Source organism: Micromesistius poutassou (genome assembly GCF_964030765.1).
Source record: "Micromesistius poutassou genome assembly, chromosome: 3".
Classification (NCBI taxonomy): Eukaryota; Metazoa; Chordata; class Actinopteri; order Gadiformes; family Gadidae; genus Micromesistius; species Micromesistius poutassou.
Window position 1 is genome coordinate 13090277 of NC_140273.1, and position 18047 is coordinate 13108323.

The following is an 18047-nucleotide window of genomic DNA, read 5'->3' on the forward strand; positions in this document are numbered from 1 at the left end:
CTTGCTGCAAGAAATGAGCAATTAGCAAACAAGCCTTGCCCTTGAAGTGAAAACGATACAGGACGGTCAGAGCCCACAGCTGGAGGCAGACAAAACCTCTCTCTGGCTGTGTTTCTTGGCAGGGAACGGCGTCAGTGATGGCTCTTTGATGGCCACAATGAGTAAACAGACATGATCAGGAAGCCCCTGAAGTCTGTCTTGTTTTATACCCGTCTACTCCTTTATGGGGTCAAACGGACCTTCATCATCGGCTGCAGAAGTAATGAGGCACCCTACTGGCTCCATCCTCTTCTGGAGGTGCACATAATCCCACACTCAAACAGACACACACACACACACAGACATACACACACAAACACGCACACACACATACACACTAACACCCCGACACTAACACACACACAAACACATATCCACACATATGCACACATAGACATGCACACAAACACACTCATCAGGCTGGGGTGGCCAGATTGTGGGGGACACAGTGGAGAGCGTAGCAGGGAACATCCCATAACCAGCATCAGGAGGGCAGGGCTAGTGTCACTCATCCATGCAAGAGAGTCATAAACACAACACCATATACTGCACACACATTCAACACATCAACATTACTAACTCATTGGACTGCACAACCAAAATGGTAGATTGTTTGAAGAGTCTGCCAAATATCTATCCATTTATTCATCATTGATCCTTCTAATGATAATACCATTAAGTATTAAATGTGTGATTCTCTCTTGATTTTAAAGCTATCAGGTCACTATTGCAAAAGAGGCTTCTATCCGTCTTCTGTAAAGGTTTGAAACCATGTGCAAACGTGTAGTATATAGGTCAATATATGTAACGCATAATTGATTTCTGCTTATGAGTTATTCAACTTATTTATATATCAGTTATGATATCTAAGCATTTATTTTGCACCAACAGTACTAATAAACCTAAAACCTCCACAGCAGAGAGAGAGAGAGAGAGAGAGAGAGAGAGAGAGAGAGAGAGAGAGAGAGAGAGAATTAAACTCTAAAAACAGCACCTCCTAGGTTCTACGTACCCCTTGTGACTACAATCACCGTACTTCTTCATTACACCAAAGGGATTCCACAGAGAAATATGGGGAATCTGAAGAGAAATGTGAGTACATACAACTTTGTTGCTTGTCAGGCAGCATCCCATGTGGATGGTTCAATCGTCAGGCTGCCGTCAATCTAGCGTAGGAACACACAGTGCTCAGATCTGCTCAATCCCTCTACCCCTCTTTATGCCTCTCTCTCTCTCTTCTCCCTTCTCTCGCTCCCTCTCTATTTACGCCTCTCTCTTTCTTGTTCATTCTTTCCTACTCTCTTTATTCATGCCTCTCTCTTGTTCCTTCTCTCCCTCTCCCTCCCTCCCCTCATTATTTCTCTTTCTCCCTCCCTCTCTCGCTCCCTCCTGCTCTCTCTTTCTCTCTCTGTCTCTCTCTCTGTTGCCATGAAGAGTGGAGCTCAGCAGTGTGAACAGTATAGAAGGGGATTAGGAAGGGAAGAATGGACCTGATGGACAGGATATATCTGCTGCTTGGCCACATTACCACAGCACTCTGACAGTTGCAAGGCTGTTACATGCACACAGTACTAGCAGGGCTGGATATCTCTCTCTCTCTCAAAAACTTTTTTGCGTGGCCTCTTCTTCTTCTTGGAGGATTTTTCATTGTGCACGAACACAGGAAGTGATTCATGAATTTATGGCCATAAATTGATTACTCGTTGTAATTATGCAGTCTGAAAGATAGAAACGCAGAGACACACACATATTCATTTACACACACACACACACACACACACACACACACACACACACACACACACACACACACACACACACACACACACAACCCAATAAGAACATACATTTTGCATGCACACAAAGATACACACATACAGGCACTTTCATACACAATAAGAACATACACAAACACTCCCACACATGCACACACACCCAGACACCACCAACACCAACACCCAGACACACACACTCCCACCCAAACACATGCACACACACACACACAAACACAATACCCTTGGGCTTGGCTGAAGTTTTATTTAATCTCAGCAAGGCTACTTGAGCAGTAACAGACTAATCCTATAAGCATTAGCACCAGGAGTGGGGCAGAGACACACACACACACACACACACACACACACACACACACACACACACACACACACACACAGAAACGAATATGCACAGAGTTCCCTCTCCCTCTCTGTCCCCCACCCCGCCTCACCTTCTGCACCGGGGCATCTGTGGTGATGTGGTCCATATCCACCTCCTCCATCTCCCCCACCCTCAGACGACTCACCACCACCGAGCCCCCCGCACACACACCATCCGAGGACCTGCAGCAAGAGAGAGAGAGCAAGAGAATATTAAAATGAATCCATCTTTTTTAGTAGGAAAAACAAATAGAATAGTGGGAATTATTAGATACTGGCTTCTCCGCCTCGCGGCACAGTATATGCCAATCAAACAGTGAAAACCTGGGTCCTGGTAGACCCGAGCCCCCTCAACAGCCCCATGAGTTGCATATGAAAAGCTCTGATGCATCGTGGGGGAAAAATGTTCCATCACATACATACGTGTACATTACATACATGTGTATACAGTAGTAAACACACACACACACACACACACACACACACACACACACACACACACACACAGACCAACACACAGTAAATAGCATACCAACCAACCAATGGTGGGCGTATAATTAAATTAATATTAACTAAGCTACTAAATTGACTATTAACAAATCTAAATATGCCTACTGCTCTTTGATGAGGTATTAATGGCTTTTTTGTATTGTATGTTTGTATTGTTTTGACTACTATGTAGCTTGACATGGAATTTCCATATCTCACCTGCGGGAGTCTGGTTGTAATCTCCCCTGAGCTGATGTCAAAAGGCACACGACTTAATATGACACACATTTTGTGTCCTTTGACAGTTACCGTCTGGTTAGAAACATTCTTGTTGTAGCAAATCTAAAGGCTTCAGCATTTAACTGCGACGATATCACCTTAGGGTAATTAACACAACCGTGGGTTGAGTTGTTGGCTGACGCTATCTGCTAAACTCAGTGCCCCTTTTCCAGTGTCGACAAGCTGTGTTTAAATGGATCCATTTACATGTGTGCTGAAACAGACGCAGCTTCCCTAATTATGTTAATTGCATTTCTTTTTAGATTTATTTTCTTTGGAACTTTGTGCGCATAAAAGAGTAATAGAAGGAAGATATTCGTACATATGCGCTGTGTTTTTTGTACCCATGGCAAATCCTTTTTCTGTTAAAAAACACTGTTCCTGGGTAGAATATCCCCCCCCCCCCCCCCCCCTTCGCTCCCTGTGGCGACAAGCAAACCACCGGTGGAATGCCAGAGACAAAATGGGGACCATCATCGATGCATCACGAACGCATTACCCCCTCTCACAGCACGGCTCGGCCACAATGAGGAAAACCAACAGGATGAAATCCACAGGGAAATCCACAGGAAGATAATGCTAATGATATAATCTCATCCACGTAGGCTTGCAATGCTAACTTGCTAATGCTAAGTCCTCCTCTTGGTAACCACTATTATAGCAGGTGCTGATGCTAATGCTAAGTGTAAAGGGCCTCCATAAAAACTATACCTATATCAGGAGGAAATATATATCAGGAGGAAAATGATGCCAAATTATCCGTGTAGGTTCTCCATAAAAAGGCCACATTTCGATATTAGGGAAGTGGCCAACAATCTCTTAACCAATGACGTTGCTATGATTAAGGAGGTAATAGAAAATCTATAGTATTGGCTGAAAGACAGACATCCTCAAAATGAAGAATAATGATCCCTGGACAAGGCAGGAGCCAGTTGGACCCGCTGAAATAGAGCTATCTGTAATGCACTCACTTTCACTCCACGCTGACAGAAATTATGCCATGTCCAAGGGCCAGCTAATGGTTCAGGGAGAGAGAGCTAGAGAGAGAGAGAGAGAGAGAGAGAGAGAGAGAGAGAGAGAGAGAGAGAGAGAGAGAGAGAGAGAGAGAGAGAGAATAAGAGAGATATAAGGAGTAGAAAGCTTGGCAGAGTCTTAGAAAACGGCAGGCCAGTCAGGAGGGGAGGGAGTGAGGAGAATTTGAAGGCCAAGCCATCTCTGCTTGGAAGAGGGGGAGGAGGGAGTTAGTTTGATGACTTCCCCCAGGGGAAGGCGAGGTGGGAGAATAGGTGCAGAGGGAAAAGGAGATCCATCCGGAGCACTGGAGGAGAGGATGGGGAATAAGGGAGGGATGGAGCCGGGGTAAAAAAAAATAGAAAAGGCAAAAGAAAAAAGCCAGTGCAGTTGGGACAGTGTAAGTTTAACTGTGTCTTACAACAGTCCCAGAGCAAGGGAAGTAATGTTGGCTGGATTATAAATCAAATTAATGTCCCTTGCTAGACACCTGTCTCAGCGTTTGCTCCTCCACACTGCCCCCCCTCCCCCTTATCCTTCATCCCACATCACCATCATCTGCCTTTTCTCTCTGTTCCTGTCTCCCTCTCTCCCTCTCTCTCCATCTCTCCATCCATCCCTCTCCCCTCCTCTCTCTTCTCTCGCTTCTCTCATCCTCCTCCTCACTCTCTCTCCCACTCGCTGTTTATCTCTCTCTCTGCTGAGTACTGGGGTGCAGTAGAAGAAAGTCACCCTGACTTTGAAAAAACAGTGTGAGCTGACAGTCGCCTTACACATAATGGAGGGAGAGAGAGAGAGAGAGAGAGAGCAAGAGAGGAGATTAACATGCATCACATTTAGTGTTTAGTCTTCTCGAGGCAAACGGTTCTTGTAGCTCGGACCGGCTACTCTTCAGATTGTCTGGGTCCATCCACTAATGAAAGTTCCCAACTGGAAGCGACCACGAGGACATCTGTAGAAAATCTCTCATAGATAAATGATTTATGCATTGGAGAGAGAGAGAGGAATGCTGCCTGTTACGGATCTACCAGTTATTATACCCATACAATATGAGTTATCATATAGCTATACCTATAACTATATCTACAGTGCTAATACCAACCTCCACAGTATATAGCTGTGGATGCTTGTGTGTCACAGATTATTGATTCATGCTTTTGGGACCTATGAATAGTTTTGATATATTAAAGCTGTGTGTCTTTTTTGCCCCCACAGTGCTAATAAGAAACTGCGCAACTCATATTGAATATCAATATATATATTTTGGTTTAAAAAAAATCTACTGCACTCCTCCATCGATGTCATGACCCCCCCACCCCCCACCCCCCCCGTCTCTCTCCGTGCCTTTCCCCGTCTGTTGGAGCTGGCGTGGGCACAAATCTGCAGATTGCTCCTTGCCTGAGATCTCATCCTTCCATAAATCCAATTGGCCCAGGATTACTTTTATGACAACACTTAATCAGACAGCTTTGTTAAAGTGACAAAAATAATGTGCTTAAAATCTTCAGTCGCCCCGAATTTGGCACAGCTGAAAAGGGGACATTTTATCAAGGAGGCAACGTTCTATTTAAAAAGCTGATCTCCATTTAAAATCCCATCCCGCCGTTTACACAACCACGCCATTCCCTCGTGTGCCACACGTCAGCGGGCGTGAGAGTCCTGGCGCCCAAGGGCGGCACTGGAACTGACTCTCTTCACGGTATCTCCTGAGGTTCTGGACAGAGACGGGAGGATCGTTGGCGTCCCACACTAAAGCGCTAGCCGTGACCCATGTTCCATCTGCAGTCTTGCGCTTCATTCGAGCATCCCATTGTCTGGTCCGTCTTCACTGTTCCATCCGTACAAGCAGCCTCGTGAGACCTTCCTGATCCACGTTCACATTATGTTTCTGTCTGGCCTGGATCCCATTGAACAACCCTCTCTTTCAATGGGATTCATGGGGTTTTAGTTTGTGTCGAACAAGGAGCGCCCCAGTCTGCCAAATTAAAAAAGTAATGGTGGCGCCCAAGGATAGTGTAGCAACTGTTTTTCAGCCAAAACAGATTGAACAACAATGTTAAAGGTGACATATTATGCTGTTTTCCCAACAAGTAAACATAGTATATGAGTTCCAGAAAACATGTTTTTGAAGCTGTTTGCTGGAAATAGTTTTTAGGGAAAAAAAATCTTGCCTACCGCTATTCCTCTCTGTTTCAGTCCCTTCAGAATGTGCTGTTTCTGGTGTCTGTAGCTATAATGCAAATATATAATATATAGAGCTGCTGCCCATTGACCAATAAGCTGGACTCCCGGAGCTCTATATCTATATAATATATAATATAATTATAATAATAATAATAACTAATAATTTCAAGAGGTTCCTTGCAGGTTCCCTGCTCGGTCCCTAATAATATTATAGGTATCTATATAATATAATATCTAATATCACGGCCAAAAGCTATGTGCGCCTCGGATGATATTATGAATCATAAAGACTGCGTCTGACGTCTCTGGTACTTCCACAACAAGTAAAGACTCGTAGTGGGGGTTATCTCGGTCATGGTTGAGAAGAATTGGGGGAAAGGAACTTTGGCTTTGACTCTCTGTCAAGATTGAACTGCGACATGGAGGAGAAAGGGATTGTGCTCGGCGGCAGTCCGGCAGCTCCGGCGGACTCCCTGCCAGGTAGTCACATCTATTTTTGTATGGAATTTCCCTGCTTCTGAAATGCGCGAACATCTCCGCTCAACGCTCGTCCGCTGGTCCACAAAATCATATCTATGCTCTGATTGGAGGGGGATGGGGAAGTGGGTAGTAATATGCAAATGTGCCCTCCTCCTACATAGGAGGGGGCGCCTAAACTGACTCGCTCGTAGTAGACGGGGTACTTTCAGAAATGCATATCTCACTCAAAAAAGCATGTACAGACTAATTTCAAAGTTTGTATGCGTGTGGCAGCACCAGAGACCCAAAACAACCCCCCAAATCCCAGGAAAAGTGTTGTTTTCATAATATGTCCCATTTAAAAGAATAACAGAAATCTGCACAGGGGGCTTTTCTCAGATAAGAATGTGTCTTTGCTTTCAACAGAGTCATAAAGAGTGAAGGGAGGGTCAGAGAGGGAGAGGGTCAGCAGAGGGTCCCTCTGAATCGCTGGAGTTTAAGGCTGCAGCCATATTTGGAAATCAATTGCTGCCCAGCCAAGGCCAGACTGATATTCATAGTGAAACCAAAACTTGAATACTTTGATAGTCTCACAAGGCTCCCATAAAGGCACAGAAAGCCCATTCAAAATATATACACAGAATAATCTGAGACACCATATAACTATCTTTGCAAGATGTAAAGAACATTCAGAGGCATTTTTTACAAAAGCATTGCGTGCTTGGACACAAACAATGGTTATTTTTCTAACTAATGGTTGCCTCCAGTTATTCTACTTATGTATGATCTGAAAACAGTACTCCCCAGTGTTACCATGATAATTGTCACACAAGAGAAGGTGACTTCTACATCAGACAGAGGTTTTTTCTGGACACACTGTTTGCCGTCCAAAAGAGGAAGCTATAGAAGGGCAGTATATCATCAGGAAGCACTGGCCAACCTAACTTTAAAAAGAGATAGGAACTGCACCAATGCAAGTAGTACTGCTGATGGAACCACTGTTGTTAGACGTTGCCGATGCGACTTTCACACTCACACCCACTTGTACTACATCACAGGTCAGGCTGAAATGAGGCAAGCTGGCTCCATAATACTCTATCTTGAGTACATACACTTCACCAACAGAGACTTCATAGAAAACTTCATCAAGAAATGTTTTACTTTGACCTATTTTTAGTCAGGGAACTGTAGAGATACAATTGGTGTCAGAGAGACTCTTTCCAGCTGCTGACGTCGGTTTAAAGCAGTCACTACAATGTCATAAAACATATGACTATTGAGATCTTTGCAGATCTCAATAGAAACCCATCAGGGCCAGAGGGGAAAATACTTAACAGCTCTAAAATATTTTTACAATATCTGAGCATTCAAGATAGGCTGTGCCATTTCATGGTGAACTCAACAGATTGCTTCTTACACTCTCATTCACACACGCACACAAACACTAACCCATTTTTACAGTCGCACACACATGCTCTCTCTCTCACACACACACACACACACACTTATTCATAAATGCACATTGTTACATGCACACACACCCACACACCCACACAAACACACACGTTCTCCCTCGTTCTTCAACACACACACACACACACACACAGACACAGACACAGACACACACACACACACACACACACACACACACACACACACACAAAAGGAAACTTCTCCTGCAGTGCTGCTGTTGTCAGGTGTGTTCCTCCACAAGAAGCAGGCAGAGAGGCAGGCTACTGACAGGGGAACCAGCAGGGCCACAGCAGCCCAGCCAGTCACCACCGGCCCCTCATTAGAGGCCCACACTTCAGGTGTGAGACACGCACCATCTGCATCTGCTTTCACACCCCACACCGTGCAACATGTCCTCAGAACACCCAGCGCCTCTGGGACGACAACCTATCATCCAACACCTCGCAACAGGGAAATATGTACTGTGTCCGCATGCATCATAAAAGTGAGGAACCGAGGCAGGCGGACACAAACAATGAACAACAACAGTAACCAATGACACGTCAGGCTGTAAACTGAGGTCGGGATAGTTGACCTATATAAAAGGTGGGACGGAGCTAAGAACAGTGACAGATGGGAGATGGATGGAGGACGGTTGCTACAGCAGCACGAGGGCCGTAGTGGAGGTGGGGTGGGCGGAGGTGGGGCAGAGTGGAAGTGAATACGTGCAGGAGTGTGACTCAGCGTTAACCATTTGGTCCATTTGCAACTGAGGAAGGGGTCCGGGTGGTGGGGAGGGCTGGACGCCGGGGCTCCATCAATGTGACATCACTACTGGTATTGTTCAAGCAGCCAGGAGGACCCGCGCGCACGTGGCGTGCACACACTCACTTGGCCTGTGTGCAAGTCTCGCGCCACCGCGTTTCCCTAATAAAGAACCCTGCTCTCGATTCCTCCTGATGAAACAAAGGCCGCGTTTAGGCTTCATGTACAATTCACTCTGACTTGCCTTCATAAGTGAAGAGAGTAACGATGTGAAAAATATATGTGTGTTACACTGCACAAACTAGGCCAAATTGGGTCATCTTCCTTCAGTTGTTATTCATCACTTAGCGGGGAATGCAGTGGACGGTGGTGTTTAAGCACGTGAAAGGTCACAGGTAATTATTCTCATGTGAATAGAGGGCATACTGGGAGACTGGATATATATTTACAGAGTATTATGTGTGTTATCGCTGCAGTGTACTATCTGGGGCCTTTCAGGCTGGAATAGCAGCGATGCTGACACAGTGAAGACTGGATATGGACTGTTAGAGGCCTTCGGATTAACTACAGTACATCATACGCATCATACACAATTCAATGACGTGAATGTAGAAGAGCTTTTCGCTTAGAAAGGAACTCAACCCTAGAACAACAAAAACAACATTGACAAATGATAGAAACATTAAAACCACATGTTACTGCGGGCGGTTGTGTTACCCTGGAGACCTGACAGCCACTGCTTAAATCGCATGGCGCCAGACGCGTGTTAGAGAGAGGCAATTTGTGAGACGGTAATGTGGCCTGGGGTTTTGGATGGGAGCTAACACTGTGTCAGATCCACCCGTCGCAGCGTCTCAATAATGTATACCCCATGTCTTTATTTGGCAAGTAATTATGGAGCACACCAGAGACACACAGAGGCACGTGTGACACTGTGATCGGAGAGCGTAAACTCACAATCAATGGGAAATATAATTTGATTTGTTGTGTGCACACACTCACATGTACACACTGCCGCAAACACACATACACACACACACACACACACACACACACACACATGTGGTTTGCTTCTGTGAAATATCACCTGTAGATTTTCAGTACATCGGACTAATGGAGTCGGAACTCAACTTAATTTATTGAAAGCCTGTGTGTTGTTTGTGTGTATTATTGGTTCTAGATAACATAATAGGAGTGAGAGAGTGGAGCAACCATACCGAGGCATTGTCACCACTCTACAATTTCTCTTGTTTTCTCTTAAAGAGCATACTTTCAAAACCTCAAGCTATCTTAAATAAGAAGCATCTGCAAAATATTTAAACATTGTGTTTTAAAATACCATACAATGTCTCAAGACACTTGCATTGTCTCAACATAGAGAGAAAGAGGGGGAGGGAAACATGAAGAGAGAGAGGAAGAGAGAGAGAGGGATAAAGTGAGAGAAAGGAAGAGTCAGTAGTATTGGGTATTGACAAAATGTTGGAGCGCTACAAAAGAGAGAGTGCGAGAGAGATAGAGATAAAGAGAGAGATAAATAGAGTGAGATTACATAAATGGAGATGGGGACGAGAGATAAGGACAGAAACAGAGAGGGGGAGCAGAACAGAAAGAGAGATAGCTGTACCGATAAAGAGAGGTAGAGAAAAATGTAACCAGCATCGCTGCTATTGAGTCTTCATGATCATCATAATAAAGGCCTCATAATCATTTCTCAACAAATCTGCGAACGGGCTGACAAGCCAGTGTCCCTGTGTGTTTACGTAAAAACAGATGGCTCTCACACAGTAATTGTATCAGAGGGGAAAGAAGCCTACTCACGCTGTATCTGCAACGACAGTTCCAAACAACCACCCATCTCTCTTTTTCACTTTTGCTCGGGGGGGGGGGGGGGGGGGCTGGTGGCGGCTTCTACTGGTGCAGTTTTGCTTGTCTTCATCGTGTGTATCATTGCTCAGATTCAATACGAAAAGATTGAAGCCTACAGGATTGCCAAAGAGGATTGTGCTGAAATTGGAACCATTAAAGTGTGTACACAGAGAACACAACAACAACATCAACAACGATGTGCAGGCTCAAGCATTCTGTGGGCTGATATCTGTCATACTCCTGAATTAGCATGAGTTTAAAATGCTGCCTGGGGTTGGAAAAATATAGAAAGAAATAGTGAAGTATTTTAGAATTTAGTTTGTGTTATTTACTCTTTCTAAATGATAGCCTTTTTAGGAAATTGTGGTTGATGTAGTTTGAAGGGTCTGAGGTTGTTTATTTAAGCAATAGATCACTTCAGTCAGTGGTATACGGTCATTATACCACAGTTAAGGGGCGTTGTCGGCCCCCTTAACTTGCTTTTATAAAACGGTTACGTAAATATGGCTAAATGAAAGTCATAGACACCCTCAATTTTGAAAAAGCTAGAAAGTCGGAAAAGCATTTTTTTTAACGAATACAAAAAAGTAGTCCCTCCTGGCTGCCGGCAAAGTGTACGGCGGTTGCTATGCAACACACTGTAGCGTCCTTCAGAGAGAAGGCTAGGCTAAAGACGGTAGCTTGGTTTGCCGGCAATTTAGCCTACTATCGAGTTCACTCACCGTGTGCCTATTGCTTTACAACATTTCCACCCTCTCCATCAATCAACATGTTTTTAGGCTTCAGTGAACTATGCTATTGCTTTTATATATAAATAAACAACAGTTAGAGTTAGGCGCAGAGTGATACTGAACTCTGTAAACTGAACGGGCGTCATAGCTGTGTGTATACGCTCAATATACAACAGTTGGGAACCAATCAGATCACTTAATTTAAACCACCCATTTATATGACTGCAAAGAAATTAAATGTTCTGGTGCAGTAAACAGTGCTTCTAAATAAAGTGCAATGTTCTTTTATGTACGTAGTCAAATATTAAGTAATATTTGACTACGATGGTTATTTGCAATCTCCTGTGCGATGCAATTTGTCAAGGTACTCGGCACACAATAACGGCTTAATTTTAAAAAAGTTGAACCATTCATTCGCAGCATACTACTTTACCACCATGTAATGCTTGCCTGCTTGGCAAATTTGGCTCTATATTTCAGCCACTCTGCAACTTACCTATCCACAAAGTTTGCTCTTTTCTTTGGTTCAAAGTTTTGGTTTTTACTATGTTCCAGAAAAAAAAAATGAAATCTCGTTTTGTACAATTCGTTTTAACTGGACCAAGAGATTATCCACATCAAAGAAGCACGCCTCGGTGAATACAACTGTACGTGCATACTTCAACATTATTATTATTTTGCAATTTCATGCTTTAATATAGAGTGAGATAGAGAGGAAGGTATGGGAGATAGAGGGGAGGACATGCAGCAAATGACCACGGGCAGGATTCTAACCCGGGTCGCTGCGTTCAGGACTGAGCCTATCTGGTACGCGCTTTACCCAGTGCGCCCCCATACTCAAACATTATTATCACTTAGCCAATGCGGCACTGCTCGAATTCTGATGCGGCCCGCCACTAGTGACCTTTATGTGCAGAACAAGTATCAAGACAGGGCTGTCCACCTGGGGGGCTGAGATCTTCCATATGGGGGTCCCCGGAGCGGTTGTCCTCTGGCTCTGGTCAAACATTGGACATACATGTTTACACAACCCCTTCAGAGGGGAGGACCTCAGGATTTGTCTGTGTCTATGACAACAGGAATGGGCATTATCTGTACGAAGGAACCCCCCTGTAGCCGCAGTGGTATTGTGGGCCTTGTTCACCGAGTGACCATCCCCTGCCTACACAGCTAGCATTTAGAACCACGATGCCCATAGTGAATCAATCTTCAGCTGCAGCATTTACAATTTAACCCCCAGACAAACTTACCACAGCAAAATGGCATGTAACCAGGCTGGCTGGGCCACATGCAGTTAAATACAATCAGGTGAAGTTAATGCTCACCTGAAGTCTATTCCAAGCAGACACATGTCTCCAAAGTGTAGCAATACAATAAGTTCCATACTAAATAAATCTTTGCTATTCTTCCCAGTCACTAATGAGGAGGTAGCACCGAGACATCTTGCTTGTTTGGCAGTGGAGTCAAAGCCCCTAAACACTATACCATGAGGAGAAAGCTCAACTGTGTATGTGCCAATGCAGGTTCCACACTGCCACGGTAAATTGGCCTGCTCAATCATACAACACGCGCAAATCGACTTAAATAGATCCCGACAAGATATAAAGCTAGCGAGAAAGAGAAATAGTTTTGCCTTGTTCTAGGTGGTTAATGATGTTTCCATCGCTGGCGGTTGTATGTGGTACCTGTAGAGCTACATAGGGAGGGTGTTGTTAGAGGGGAGGGGTTGAACAGATCCAAGAAGACTTAATGGAAACCAGGGGAAGGGTTGGGTATCACCCCAGGGGAGCGTACACTAACAAGCTGTTATCTATGTTGTGGTACATCCATCGTTAGAGAGGATGGAAGTGTGTGTCCGGGTGTGCAAAAGCACATACGTGTGCAATCATGCACCTCTTATGAGCGCGTGAATCTGCAAGCTATGGCAAATTGAGACTAATTGTAATTGTAATTCACGGCGTGAACTTCTGTGCTGATGTAAGCAGACAGTAAGCCATTGTTGCACTGTTGCTCCTCCATTGATTCTGGCTGGCAGGAGAGGGGATGGGGATGTCTCTGGAAACTGATGAATCCAGAGAAGGTTTTATATTTTTCAGTTCAGAGGAATCATGCACACCTAATCGCCCGGAAACTACACGCCACTTCTCCTGCTGCAATAGGCACACACACGCACAAACTCACACAAATGCATGTGGAAGCACACACAAACAAGCACACATATACACACACATAACATATCCCCCAAGTGTGATAGGCTGGATTATTGTAGCAAGGACAGGGGTGCTGCTGGGTTTGTCAACCTGTGCGGTTAAATGATATTTAGGTTGTCAGGTAAGGAAGCGCGAAGCAAATTGCAAGAGAAAGATTGTTTCTACTCTGTATCCCCAGCCAATACATCACTGCCTGATTCCATCTCAAAGTTGCCGAGATGCGAGACGGACGCAGGAGAAAGAGAGGTATGAGTAAGAGGAGAAAGCACAAGCAGTTTCTCACAAGACAACACGGATTAAGTAAAAAAAGCAAATAGCTTTAGAATTCATGGTACTAATCCTCTCCCCCCGAGCAGTTTACCACCTTGGCAACTGCACACATCTTTGGTGACTTGGTGACTGATCTGTCAAAAGTGACAATGGCACTCTGAAATTCTGTTGGTCACACTTTTTTAATCGGCTAGCATTAGAAAGCTAAATGATAAAAAGCTTTACTCATTAATCTATTTCATGCACTCTTGAAACTGGCAACAGAAATGGTTTCCATAAAAGCAGCCAGTAATCCCTGGTTTCACTTCCGGACCAAAGGCCTGCTGCTGTCTGAGATACATTTTGTTTGATCGCTGAAGACTTCCAGTGTTGTCTTACTGACCCACAATCAATAACTTGTTGTTGCTGTTTAACCAGAAAACCATGGCTGGGGTTAGTTTAAATGGATGGCAATAGCTCTCCACAACTCAGACTGTAGCTGCACCGTTAATAAAGAAATAGATGTTGATTTAGGTTTAAGTGAAAATATACTGTTTCACCTTCTTAGCTATAAGTCAAAAATTCAGGGATTTATCTGAATCTATTTGAAATTTAAACCAAATGAAACATTGTTTAGAATAGAATGACCACACTGGCAGGCTTATAATTTCAACCAATAATACTGTAACATCTTTGCATAATCCAATCAATCACATTCATCTCACACTTGCACCACCTAATAGATATTCAAATGCACTCACTTGGCTACCTTAAATGCATGTTTTTCATACAGGGAATCACTGGAGTTTTCCCAACACAAACCCTGTTGTGCAGGGCCGTCAGACACCACACAACGCATATAAATTCATTCCATCTCATTATTAATGGCCACGCACCCAAGTGGCATTTCCGCATGTTCATACAACACAAGTGAGATCATCTGAACTGTGTCGACACTACAAGTCAACGTGAAGTACCCCTTGTAATGCTAACAGGCAGATGCATTACACAACAGATACAGCAGCATGCCTGGCTGGTTTAGCGCCCAGGAGACTTGTAGTGGCACGTTGGTCAGTTCTGTTTACAGGGTTGTTAGCACCAAAGCACTGTTTGATTTAAACTGTCCAATACAAAGCTAATTACCATTCAATAATTGTTTAGGATTTATATTCCAGTTTGAAACAGTATATAATTTACTACTATTTAGACATTTGGTAACCCATTTAACCACAGAGACTTACAGTGAATTCAAACTCATATCCAAGCTCAAGGAAACCTACATCAAGGTTGTGGACATTTGGAATCAAACCCAGTACCTTTCGGCTAGGTAACCCCATGGAATAACTGAATAAGCAGAAGTGTTGACATCCATACAAAATGACTCTTGATGATATGTAGCGTTGATAATGTTTTTGAAAAGGTTAGTCTTCGATTCATTTTTAATAGACCATTTCATTGTTATCTTGAATAACTGCAACTTTCTCATGCACGATTGAATTTGTAGTTGTGCTACTTTTATTTAACTTCTCTATGCCACAGCAAAAACTGGTTACACTGTATATAACAGTAAGAATATACTTGCAAACACATCTCCCCATAGATGTGGTTGATGTGAGGTTGTTAAAGGTTCTCTTCAATGAAAACACACAAGCCCTTATTTCTGAGATTGTCTCGCAATTTTCAAGTCACAGAAACAACAAAGCAGTACCTCTTTGTCCTTAATAAAACAGAAACAAGAAAATAAGAATATAACAACACTGCCCAATACAACGAGACAACTGCTCTCTTTTGCTTTCTCTCCTTTCCTTGCCATTTTTGTCCTCATTTACATCTTCCCATCATTTGGACAAGGACTTGGCATGAGTTGCTCCCCTCTAGACCGGCCGAGCCAAACGACTGGGCAGATTTATTGAAGTAAGCTCTCTGTCTTTGGCTCCCAACACCACATTTCCCTCATTTTCTCCTTTATTTATGCACATTGGAGAGGAGATGAGATACTGAGATACTGTCACAACGGTGGAAGATATGGCCAGTCACGTTGGCCTCTATGTTTATTCACCACTGTGTGTTGAAGTTCCCATTCGCTCTATTTAATTATACTATATTATATATGTCCATTATACACACGTTGTCTGTTGGAAAAGTGAAAATAAAGCATATGCGTCTTAAGGGATGGCTGTTGAGATGTCTAGCCAGGCGTTGGCTTTGAAGACCAACTGGTTCTTTTGTTAATGTGTATGAAAGACCTGGTTTTACACTTTTAGTCGAATATTGTATAACTATGCATTTATTCTTGTTTTCCTAAATATGTATGATTTGTTTTGCATGGCCGATGTTCTTCATTGTTCTGTAACATGATTGTTTTGGTGTTCATAAAATTCAAACCACATCTAATCCTTTGTGGAATCGGAAGATGGTTTTGTTTAACCATGGATTGGCAACGAGGACAGGAGGAATTAGGGTTTGCAGCCTTGGGTTGTCAGGGACCACTGACACAGGGACACCTGATAAAGAAGTTTCCGCCAAAGGAAGAGGTTAGAATAAACCCTTTATCCTACAAACTCCCTATTGCTTGAAGAAAAATCCAACACTATCCATTCGTAGTTGCTGTTTGCTTGTTGCTAATCACATTTGTGGAATTGTTGTTTAGCTTACAGTTTTTGTGTATGACATGTAGGATCATTTTTTATCTATTTTGTGGTACTAGGTCAGGCTTTCAAAGAACTGATCACGTACCATCAAGTTGGAAGCAAACCCACACATGTCAAAGCATGAATGTCCCATCTTGAATGAAGAAGTAAATATCATATTCAAGGTTCTCCCCAGAGAATGTTACAGTGGCGCTGCGCCTCCATGCTCCTTTCAGCTACTGTGTAACCGTTTGTCGTTAGGGTTAATTTCAGAAATGGTTAAATTATTATTTTTTGCTTCAAAAAGCAAAACTACAATATCATAAGTAAGTGCTGTGTGGTGAAAGTCAGTGGCTTTCGGATGCACTCTCTGTCAGAGTCCAACTCGGTCACGGCAAAGCTACATCCACAGGGCTGGGGGGCGGGTGAGTGAACCCAACCACCCGTGGCTACAAAGGACCAGACGCATCAGAAGATTCAATTTTAGGTCTTGCTCTGTGTTTAATATAATGGGTGGCGATGGATGGCGCTATGATTTGTAGTTTGAGCAAAGTTTTAATGAAATTGCACTGCAGCACAAGCCCTATTCTAGAGCACGTGAAGAAAAGGCAAACATGCACTATTCTGGATGATGGAGCGGCAAAATAAATTATAATTGCAAATGGAGTCTATTACCTAAGCATTCTGATATATTTTTCCCTTGTTTCAACCCTTGTGCCCCCCCTTGTCCTCCCGACTGCTTTGCATGAGCGGGAAGGAGAGCTTGCACCACCATTTAGAAGACTCCTGGGGAGAGGCCTGATATTATCCTATACTGCAAGACTATTTCGTATGCTTTTATCTCTTTAAGATGTTTTGATGTTCTACTTATAGTCCGAGCATGTGCGGTTGAAGATTTAGCCAATATCACAGCTTGATGTTAAAATCTCATAAATAAAGAACTATCCACAGCGAGATGTTACAAGAACCAATAATGACTTGATATGTATTCAAGGCATCTCAAGAAGGCACTTGTTACGAATGCTACACTTTCATTCCCAACTACAATTTTTTGCGAGGCTGTAGTATACTCTGGTAAGTATTTGCCCACTGGAGAGCCGTAGTCCTTTTAGTGGTGATGATGAAGCGAGGGATTGTGGAAAAGAGACAACTGTTTCTCTTATGCTGTAATATTCTGCATTGCCATTGTATGCATACTGTTGAAAGTCTGCACAAGAGAAGGGATCACAGTTGAAGGCTAGAGAGAGACTCTCATTGTACATATGTTTTCCCTATGTACTGTTCAGTAATTGAGCAGAAACTTGAATTCAAAGTGTTTATGAGCTGTTAGTGTGGTAGTTATAGTTAGATACTGCGGTTTAAACCCTGAACTTCGGAGTCAAACACCCTTACGGCTAGACTAACCTGCCCGCAAAGCCAGATAAATATGAAGAAAGCTACATACATATGAATGAATGAATGAAGAATGAAGACGAAGGCATACTTTGATTCTTACGATAAAGCTGTGTATTGTTGGGATTCTGTCCTCTA

At 43.4% G+C, this 18047-nt stretch overlaps 1 protein-coding gene across 1 annotated transcript in view; it reads right to left on the reverse strand.

Annotated features, from left to right (window-relative positions):
• inpp4b (inositol polyphosphate-4-phosphatase type II B) overlaps nt 1–18047 on the reverse strand; it is a 114812-nt gene that overhangs the window by 59403 nt on the left and 37362 nt on the right. The window contains exon 4 of the mRNA XM_084465652.1: nt 2264–2375. Coding sequence (XP_084321778.1) covers nt 2264–2375 — 112 coding nt within the window. The remainder of the gene's footprint in view (nt 1–2263; nt 2376–18047) is intronic.